Source organism: Poecilia formosa, unplaced genomic scaffold, assembly GCF_000485575.1.
Source record: "Poecilia formosa unplaced genomic scaffold, Poecilia_formosa-5.1.2 Scaffold262, whole genome shotgun sequence".
NCBI classification, from domain to species: domain Eukaryota; kingdom Metazoa; phylum Chordata; class Actinopteri; order Cyprinodontiformes; family Poeciliidae; genus Poecilia; species Poecilia formosa.
In genome coordinates, this window is record NW_006800201.1 from 895997 (window position 1) to 906810 (window position 10814).

The following is a 10814-nucleotide window of genomic DNA, read 5'->3' on the forward strand; positions in this document are numbered from 1 at the left end:
CTCAGGGCGGCAGTAGCGGCGTGGTCCAGCTCCAGGAGGGCAAATCGCCAGCTGCAATCCCCTCCAAAGCATTGGGCTGGGAGAAGCTGCTCCAATAAACTCCTCTTTGGACCTCCACCGTGGCCTCTGTCTCTTGGGTGAGTCTAAGTCGGAGGCGAGACCCAGTTCTTCCAGCAGCAGCGGAGAAGGCAATCTCTACATTCTTGTAGAGATCCGTTTGGCCAACTCCAGCTGCTGCTGGATCCACGCCTCACGGGCCTTTGTTGCGTCCTCACCTTTCTGGTCGGGTTCAGAACTAAATAAACTCAAAAAACCTAGAAATAAATACACAAGAAACGCAGATCTCAACAGAATCACCCAGCTAGCATTGAATGTTTGGAGCATTGTCTTGAACGTCCGCCGAACGTCCGTGATTACGTTTGATCGACGTCCAAATGAAACTCCAAAAGACGTCCGCGGGACGTTCACCGGACTCAAAATCGACCACCATTAGACTTTCGGCGGACTTTCATTTGAATGTCCGTTGATTACTTTCAGAGGACTTTCGCATTTTATTCAAAAATCAAAAGCTATATAATGGTTATGCTAGGTCCGTGGAAATGCTAACATAGCAGCAATTTTATTGGAATGAAAGGTTTTCATGAGGAACAGTTGTCTTCCATTACCATGCGATATTAATCCAATGTTTTAACAAATTGTAGAAAAGGAAAGCTGGCCCCACACCTACTGTTTTCACATGGAACGGTTGTCTTCTGTTTCCAAGACATTAATCTAATGTAATAAATTGTAAAATCGATGACAACCACTTAAAAACACTTGGCAAAGAAGGTATTAATTTTATAGTATTAACATTAAAGACTACCCACAGCAAAATATGATAATCACATTTATTTATACATATGTACCAAAAAGACATGAAATCTTCTTAGAACACAGTAAAACAGCACAGTATACATTTTAATACAATGGGTTTTTAGAAAATACATTCACAATAATAAAAAATCAAAGCAAAGTCAGCAAAGTAACCCGGTGCTTAAAAATATAATTTTAAAAGAAATATTTACACCAGAACTTATTTTCTGAGCGTTGACACATGCACAAAATAATAATAGCAAAAAAAAAACAACAACAAAAAAACAAACCAGACAACCTTGAGCCTTAAAACTTTTGGTGTTCTGAATCCGTCGCTTGGTTCTTTGGTACAGCCTCTGAAAAACAGACAAAATTTATATATTTTAAACTGAGACGTGTATTCATGGTTTTATGAAACAAAACGTTTCATTGGCTACCGAGAAATATGCATAATAAGTCCAGCTATAGGATAATATACAACAATTCACACAATTTTAGACTGAAAGGCACATGAGATTCTGCAACAGACTGGCGACCTGTCCAGGGTGACCCCCGCCTCTCGCCCAGAACGTTAGCTGGAGAGGCACCAGCAACCCTCCCAACCCCACAAAGGGACAAAGGGTATAGAAAATGGTTGGATGGATGGATGAGATTATACTTACTAAATATTTCAGTCATCAAGAGCTGGTGACCAGAAAGACTTCTCTCTCCACCCAGTCTGAATAGATCTCTGCTGCTCTCCTTGGTGGTTTGAAAGGATCTTGGATAAAATGTTGCAGACAGCAGATCAGGTCCCTCTGAGATCCAGCTAAAAAAGTAACAGAGAATTTAAAAGTTAATATTTAAACAGTACTGCACCTGATGGAAGGAAAGAATAATGTGAAGAGAAAGGCTAACTATGTTTTCAAAAAATTATACATACCATTTATTTCTGAACAGCTCCTGATTCCAGTTTTTGGTTCAGGACTTCTAATTTCTCTGCAGTGGAGGCTGGAAGGCCGAGCTCATCCAGTGAGTCCATCTCTTCAGCAGAACCAGTGACTGTCAGACGGGTCAGAACGACTCGCAGCATCCCGGGGTTTCCCAGGCAAACTTCTTCAGCTCCTTAAGGCTTTGAAGACGTTACACAGAATGCTTCAGTCTGCAAAGAATAATAATAAAAAAGCTGTAATGTAAAATAATAATTTATTACAATGTAGACTGGGGGTGTTCAGCCCTGCAGGTCAGGACTCTGTCCTGCTTTAGATGAGTCTCTGCTGCAGCTCACCTGGATTAACGCAGGAAAACTAAAACAGACAAAACTCCCACCACACAAACCTTTATTTACATGTTATATTCATGTCGTCAACTAATCAAATCCAAAAATCCCTTACATCTATAAATAATTCAATTAAAAATATGATACATACACAAAGTGTAGTCACTGTTTTTACATGATGGTTAAATTTACCTGATAGAGGAATTTCCAATTGAAGGGAGTCGGTTAGTGGAGTTACTGGTTGGACTAAACAGCAACAGGTGAACACAGAGCAGCTGGTGGATGAGATGGTGAAGGTGGAGGATAGGTGGGAGTGAAGGTGGAGGACAGGTGGGAGTGAAGGTGGAGGACAGGTGGGAGTGAAGGTGGAGGACAGGTGGGAGTGAATGAAGGTGGAGGACAGGTGGGAGTGAAGGTGGAGGACAGGTGGGAGTGAAGGTGGAGGACAGGTGGGAGGCTGTGGCTGCTGGTCATAGGGGAGATTTTCTGGATCTGTGGCTTTTCCTCAGAATCTGAATAGACCTCAGTTCACCTGTAACAAAAACATTTAATTAAAAACCTGCATAAACATCAGCATGATTTATTCAATTATTCAAAGTTTTGTCCAATAATACTTGATTATCATGTATTTCTAAGTGGTCTGTAGTAACTCCTAAACACATTGAAGCAACATAAAGGGATCAAACTGAANGGCCCTCATGGGTGATCGGTATCGGCAGGAAAAAACCTGATCGGCACATCTCTAATATATATATATATATATACACGTTGTTGAAACACAAAATGTAACATGTTGTGTTTTTGGTTCATTCCCAGATAGTCTAACATAGTCAATATTGATGAAAATGTTTTTGCTCTGTTCTGTTCTGCAGATGCTGCTCTACTGGAATATCCAAATTCTACAGCTTCTGAGGTGGCGTAGCTATCCGTCGCAAATGTAACAACGAACACTTCATTGAAAAAATAAATAGAAATGGGATGTTCATATTAAAATATTCTTTTATTTTAATTCTCTGTTTTTGAATTTTAAAAGTTCTTTTATTTTTGTTCTTTAAAGTAATAACTTTGTTTTTTAATCACACTTAAATTTTCATGTTCATTGCGTTCACTTCTGACTTGTCAACTGATAATTTATGTAAAGTTCATAAAGTTGTGCGTAAAATTGAACAATTTTAAAATGTCGTTAATAAAACAAAATATTTAAATTACCTTGAACATCATGTGTAATTCATCTTTTCATATAGTTGTAGTGGCGTTATGCATGTAATGAACAAAATAGGAAAGTAGGAATAAAGATGAGTTTTATGAGTAATTAAAATTGTACTTTATTAGCAATAGCAGTAAATCAAAAATAAAAATTAAGTGTAATTTAAATACATTACTAATATGTTAGTAGTATATTTAAAGTATATTAAAATTATATATTTAATATAATTCTGTGACAGAATTAGTACACTCAAAATATACTAATCAAGCTCTTGAATACTATATAAAAAAGTATACTTAAAGTATACTAAGTACTACTTGAAGTTGTTCCAAAAAAGTATGTTGAAGTATACTAATTATACTAAAAATTGTAAATTAATACTATTTAAATACTATTAAAATATACTAAGCACAAAAAAGTTGTTCTAAAATAGTACAGTTTAAGTACATTAATCAAAGTATGCTAAAGTATGTTAAAATTTAATATACTAAAGTATACTTTTTTTTTTACTAGGGGTTTGCTGTTGATGGACTCTGACCTGAACCTTCAGAGCCAGATAAAAACAGTCACAAAGTCAGCCTTCTGTCACCTGAGGAACATCTCCAGGATTAGAGGACTAATGTCTCAACGAGATCTAGAGAAACTCATCCAGGCGTTTATCTTTAGCCGCACTGATGACTGCAACAGCGTTTTCACAGGTCTGTCCAACAAATGACTCAAACAGCTGCAGCTGATCCAGAACCCTGCTGCTCGCGTTCTCATTAAAACCAGGAAGATAGAGCACATAACACCAGTTTTAAAGTCCCTACACTCGTTCAAAGAATAGATTTTAAAATACTGTTGTTAAATCACTGAACGGTTCAGCACCACAATACATTAAAGAGTTGTTGTTGTCGTATCAACCTTCCAGACCCCTCAGGTTCTGGTTCTGCTCTGCGTCCAGAACCAGAACCAAACGAGGAGAAGCAGCATTCAGCTTCTATGCACCACAAATTTGGAACAAACTTCCAGAAAACTGTAAAACAGCTGAAACACTTAGTGCCTTTATATCTCGACTAAAAACCCACCCGTTTCAAATATTGATTACTTATTTGAAACGTAATCAATTACAAATTTAGTGATGGCACTTGATTTATGTAATGTTTTGATTGTTGATTCTATGTTGCATGACTATCTGTTTTTGTGTTTGTTATGATGTAAAGCACTTTGAAATGCCTTGCTGCTGAAATGTGCTGTACAAATAAAATTTGATTGATTTGATTGATTGTTGTACAGGAAGTGAGGGGAGAACCACTCGGTCACATCGAGCATCAAAGACATGGCATGATACAAAAATGGTGACCAGATTCTTGAAAATGTGATTTCAGAACGTTTGAGAGAATTTCTATTTTTTTCCATTTTCATGAAAGAAAGGGCATCTTTTATCCAGTGAGTGTGTGTGTGTGTGTGTGNTAAGTGGTCTGTAATACTGTAGTAACTCCTAAACACATTGAAGCAACATAAAGGGATCAAACTGAAGGAAACCATGAACAGCTCTCTCTCTCTCTCTTTGCAGATAATAATCCTAATTACTGCCTTACAAAAACTTTTTACCTGATCCTCTTGGGCTTCTGCTTTGAGGTCTGACATCTTCAGCCAGACGACATTTCTGTATGACTTTCATGTTGTCACCTGAAATTACATATGAGAAAAAAAAAAACAATTACTTTAATCAAATAGGAAACATTCACATAAAGACAATAATGTCTAGGGAATATTATAGAAAGCAATTTTTTCTGAAAGCCGCACTTCTTGAAAATCATGTCATTTTGTTAGAATTGTATATCTCTAAAAAGAAAAACATAAATTAAATTTGGCAGAAAGTTTTGCATATCAAGTCTGCAGACCGGCATGTATTTTCAGCCCTCCCAAGTTGCGTGTGCTTGAAAGTATAGTTGGTTTATAGGCTCTGTTGCTGTAGGGGCTGTTGTTTGTACAGTCTCTCCGTCAGAGGGGTACTTACTGCCCTCTGCCTCTCTCCCTCGTGCTCCACTCAGCCCTCCCAGACTCGATTCAGCAACTCGGAAGCGCCGCGCGCAGTCTCAGCTGCTGCCTTCGGCCAGCGAGGGGATTTGCGCTCGCGCCCCTAGTACTTTATCGCACCGCGCGCAGATGTAAGACATCGGAGCTTTTCAGCGGGAGAAAACTTGTAGTTATTTCAGCTCCATGGAGGACCGCTGCTCCCCGGAAAACGAGAGGATGGAAGCGTGGCTGGACGACCACTTGGAGTTCACCCACTCATACTTTGTCAAGAAGGCATCAAGGTAAAGATACGAAGCGCTTGACAGAATGGAGGGGTTACTTAATTGCGTGCTGTTCACATTCTTCACAGCCATTCCGAATCCGTTTAATTTCCTCTGTCTACCTGCCTGTACTTAACGAGCGGCTATAGTATAAGCAGTCCCAGTGTCAGGCGTGGAACCCCGTGTTCAGGTGTAGTGGGCTTCACTCTGACAATTCACCAGCCAGTTCACAATCAGCTGCCCCTCTTAGTTCAGCCTCCAGCACTGTAATCATTAACTTTTACTGCTGTTAGGGACTATTTTTCATTGCTTAGTGTTGGATCGGTTCTTGGTGATAATTATACGAGCCTACATATATAGGCCAATATCATAAATGAAAGTATTGCACTTCAGCTGCAGCGATGTGTTATTGACCCCCAAGAGCTGGTAAGTCAGTCAGTTTACTTCTTGAACAGACTCCAGATCAGTCTTCCTGGAGACCTAAAAGCTACTGACTTTTAAATGCTTTTTATCACACAGCAGGTTCTCTGCAGCCTTGACAAGTGGCATTTATTCCAGAGGTATTGATTCAGCCACACCTCCTATAGATGCATTAAGCTTTGTTTTGTTGGAAGAAAGGGAGTTCACCAGACTGAGTCTGATAAGACATTGTGATTTGATGCTCTTAACTGACACAGACTTATGTTATCCATCCATCCATCCATTTTCTGTACACCCTTGTCCCTACTGGGGTCAGGAGGGTTGCTGGTGCCTATCTCCAGCTAACATTCTGGGCGAGAGGCGGGGTCACCCTGAACAGGTCGCCAGTCTGTCGCAGGACTTATGTTATAATTTCATTAATATAATTTCAAACATTGCTGACATCTGGATTTACTGGATATTGGTGCTTAATTATGATGCATGTTTTATGTCGATGTAAAAGTTGGATTAGTGCAACATCACTGTTCAGACAGCAGCTTTGAAAACTATTGGAATCTATCAGATTTAATACCCCATATGAAAGTGGCACAGATTGGATTTTTTCTTTGCTTTAAAAAGTTAAAAACCAAAGCAAATAACTGTTCAGAAAGCACAAAACCAAACCAAATAGCAGCTGTTCAGACTGCTATGAAAAATTGAGATTTGGGTCTTGTTTGGGGAAAAAATATTGGATTTGGGTCGCATTTGCCTGCTGTGTAAATATAGCCGTAGTCAACCCACCCTCTCTCCACACACATCGTTTTGCATGTACAGATGAGCTGAATATTATTTACACTATGGATGCACTGATAAATTGACTCCCACTTCCTTAATTTTGGAAGAGTGGACGATACCTACATGAGAAACCGATCTTATCTATCTGCCTTTACTTCCTCCTCCAAGCTCTGAAAGTCAGCCACTGTCCCCTTGTGCTCTGCTGTGAGAGAGGGCTGACTGACAGACCTGCCCACCAGGCCACGTCTGCACTTGTGTGATTGACAATAGTCACCCCACTGTTGCTAACATTCAGACTCCAGTGCAATATTTTGACAGGCCAGGCTTTTTAAAGATCAGTGATTGTCCATAAATTAACTACAGTTGGTGCACCCCTAATTTATACCCCTTGTTTCTAATAGAAAATGACGTAGAAATCAATATAATACTAAAAAATGTAAAAGGAGTAATAGTTCTGAAAAAGTATTTCCACTTTGTTGAAAATGGCATGTTGAATACTATTGTACCCCATCTTTCTGAGCTTGACAGCAATCACATGCTTTTGCATTTTAAATTTTTATCTTTAGTGATGTGCGCCACATTTTTGAGGCGGGAAGGCCTCCTTATCGTCAACTTAATAATTAGCTTTAGATTCTGTATCAAATTTGAAGTTGGGTCTCTGACTGGGGCACAACAAAATTTTGATATTACTTCCAGTCAGAAGAAACAAGTTGATCGAGTTTAAAGATTAAACCTAAATCTGCTGAGGGTGTGAATGATTATGGACTGATACATTGATCAGTGGGCAGATCTGCTATCGCTCCATGTGTCTTTTTTTTTTTTACTGCAGTGAGCCTCGATGTAGCTAAACTCCGTCAAGTATGGAATTGTTTTTATGCCATACTAGATTCGTCGTGTTGATGCATTTTGACGTCCTTCACCCCACGTGCTTCAATTTTCCGCCGCAACACGCAAACTTCCCCATTCACTCAGTGCGTTATAGTTCCACATCGCTTATCGTCTGTGCAGTGCTGCACAGGCAGGCTGGGAAATGAGAAGCAGGTGATCGGTTTGTGTGATCGGCAACAAGAGACCGTGATCGGCGATCACCGATCATACACTTTTTCACGGAAATTGGCCGATTACGATGGGTGGCCGATCGATCAGCACACCTCTACCCAAAATGTTTGACTCACATTCATGTAGTTGCTACCAAATACTCTACAGTATGTAAACTTCTAATTTTGAAGACATTAATCAACAAATTTCTGACATATTATTTCACTCATTACTGTGGCATTAGTAAATAGAAATAATTTTGGTTGTCCTACCTGATCTCAAACAAAATAAGTTTGGTCTGATTTAACTTCAGGCAGTGATGGTAAAAAGGGTGGGGATGTCTTTTTATTCAGTGTATGTAAACTTCTGGTTTCAACTGGATCAGTAATTGGGATTTTTTTCTTGTTTCTTTACTGTAAGTCATGAACATTTTTGTGTCAAGTCAATGATATTCCTTAGTGATATGCATCATTACTTGTCTGTTACATTAACACGATGAAATCACATTTTAATGAAAGAACATTTACCTCTCTTTGGTCAGCCATTAACTAGTGGTCAGTATCCTCTGTAAAACTAGGTGCTACTTTAAGAATGTTGAGCATTATGAAGGGCTTCCCATTGAACACCAGGTTACAAGGTTGCATGTTTCACATGATCCTGTCTCAAAATTATTTTTCTCAACAAATTTTGGTCATTATGAGTCCTGAATGTGACAGCGAATGCTTTGAGCTTTTTATCAATACATTTCCTTGAACCTGTGTTCATTAAATGCCTCAGGAAAGCCAGGAACATTTTAAAAGACTCCTCACACCCTGGACGCAATTTATTCCAACTGCTGCCATCTGGCTGCAGATACAGGAGCATTAAAAACAAGGACAAGCAGACTGAAGAACAGATTATACCTGGTAGCCATAAGGGTATGAAATGCCACATAGTACCATTTATCACCCAACTTTGTTATAATCCATGTAATTGTATTGCATTGTTTCTATAATGACAAAGTTTATTATTATTATTATTATTATTATTATGAAATGGGCAGATTATGCACAAGAGTTGGTCCAGGTAACCCACGCAACAGCTCATGTCAGCATCTGGAAACAAAGTGTGAGTAGCTTCTCTTTGTGGCTCCATCTGAGCAACAGTTTGTTGCCTGGTTATTGCTATGCAAAATGTGGAAAGCTTACTCTAAACATGACGAGGCTTTCTGTTTCTTGCTGATATTTAATGTCAGAACTTGTTAGGATAATAGTTTTTGATGCCATTCAATGCAAGTCTAAAACCAGCTAAGGTACAGCTCAGTCCGACAAAAGTGGGGCTGCCATTTTGTTCCATTGGTCCTTCTGACCAACACCTGCAGACAAGGCTCATTTTGGCCCCCACAACATGCCACCCTGGGTGGTTGCCCATGCCACCCATAACAGAAACTACCAGTGCAGTCAAGCATGCCAGCAGCTGTTTATATTTAAGAAATTGGTTCTATATCATGTTCAAGCTGTATAGGTGAGTTTGTTCTAGGATTAAAGGATTGTAAACTGCTGATGTTTATCACTGCTCTCAACCTGGAGTGTCGGCCAGAACACCACTTAGGCCAGGATTCAAGCTCAGGACCAGATGTTAGGATGAGGTGCAGCAGATGGAATAATGAAGACACGAGGCAGGATCCCTTTAACTGTTCTGTATTCCAAACTGTATTACAGATCTTGATCCAATTGAACATGGATGGGCATAAAGGTGTGTTTGTGTTTGTGTGAATGTGTGTGTGGTTTCATTTATAAGGAGAACACACATATCTTACAAGTCTTTCCCATGTGTTAGCACAGGGGTTAGGTTACCAAACTCCCCCACCAGATGTCAGCAACATTGGTTATGGCAAGGTGACAAAGTCATCACTGCCCTAACTACGGTATGCCTTAAGGGACAAAAGTAACGTTGAACAGAAATCATGTAATACAAACATTAGTACTCAACATCAAACTTAAACTATTTAAGGGTCTTTTGAACAAGCTGAGTTTGTCTTTTTCAACTTGATTGGCATAATAAAGTTGAAAATCTGTGTAGTGTCAACAGCTTCTTTGTTCCTGTAATTCCCTCTTTTGTTGTCAAAGTTCTTTAATATTTACCTTAGCCAAGCCCTTCAAAGGAAATTCTCGGAACGTTTCTTCATATTAGTTAGGTATAAAGATTTCTAGGAAGAGTTTTATTTGAATTAAAAGTGCAAATACACAGTGCACATTTCTTGGTAAATGGCTGTGCACTATGCAGTCATTTTTCAACTTGAGCCAACAACTTGTTTATTGTTGATATATTCTTCAAGGTGATGCGTCTGTGCAGTGTTGGCTACCATCTACCATGTCCTTCAGGTCCTGGGTATTAAATATTCTATTCTGTTACGATGATTTTGAACTTGACTGAACTGGTTTTGGCTGTTTTATGGTGATACAGTGAAGGACATCTCTTCTTGCAGTCTCCATGACTGAACAGGCATAACTTCTAAACATCCTGACATCAAAGAATTTGTTTCTGTGCAATGAAAAACAAATCTGCGATTTATATCACTGACTTCCCATTAGTCCATTACTGTTAGATTTGAATTGAATTCAACATGTTAAATGTTAAGGAAACAGAAAACTCCTGCAGCACCATCTCTGATTTAAGTACATTTCCTTACAAAAAGTAGTAATGCTCCTGTAATGAATTCACATTTTGTGATTTTGTAATGGCAAAGTTAATGCAGTTTAATACATTTATGCTAACAGCTAGGACGTAACGTACATAACGTCTGTTGTTGAGACCAAACATTAGATCACTTCATTTTATTCCAAAATGAAGCTGGCTTGTCCAAATGTGCTTTTCCATACCTCGAACAACTTGTGCGTGCAGAAAAGGCTTCTGTCACATCAATCTCATGTTTGTGCAAAGTGTGCTCAATTGTTGAATGATCCACAGTGACACCATCTACAGTATGATGATGTTGTAGGTT

The 10814-nt window shown here is 39.0% G+C and overlaps 1 protein-coding gene and 1 long non-coding RNA gene across 3 annotated transcripts in view; one reads left to right on the forward strand and one right to left on the reverse strand.

Moving 5' to 3' along the window:
• Positions 1 to 1031: 1031 nt before the first annotated feature.
• On the reverse strand, positions 1032 to 4995 carry LOC103150778 (uncharacterized). Of its 2 annotated transcripts, XR_477587.2 has the most exons (5): positions 4911 to 4995; positions 2303 to 2642; positions 1775 to 1993; positions 1515 to 1660; positions 1032 to 1208 (listed from the first exon to the last, which is right to left on the reverse strand). It is a non-coding gene; the product is annotated as an uncharacterized LOC103150778 (long non-coding RNA). The 2 variants fall into 2 exon arrangements; XR_477586.2 differs by lacking the exons at positions 2303 to 2642; positions 4911 to 4995 and having other exon boundaries at positions 1775 to 2172.
• A 307-nt stretch (positions 4996 to 5302) lies between these two features.
• Positions 5303 to 10814, forward strand: part of LOC103150779 (cGMP-specific 3',5'-cyclic phosphodiesterase-like) — a 49403-nt gene continuing 43891 nt past the window's right edge. Inside the window, exon 1 of the mRNA XM_016680911.1 lies at positions 5303 to 5620. Within this exon, the coding sequence (XP_016536397.1) occupies positions 5523 to 5620 (98 nt within the window). The 5' untranslated portion in view covers positions 5303 to 5522. The remainder of the gene's footprint in view (positions 5621 to 10814) is intronic.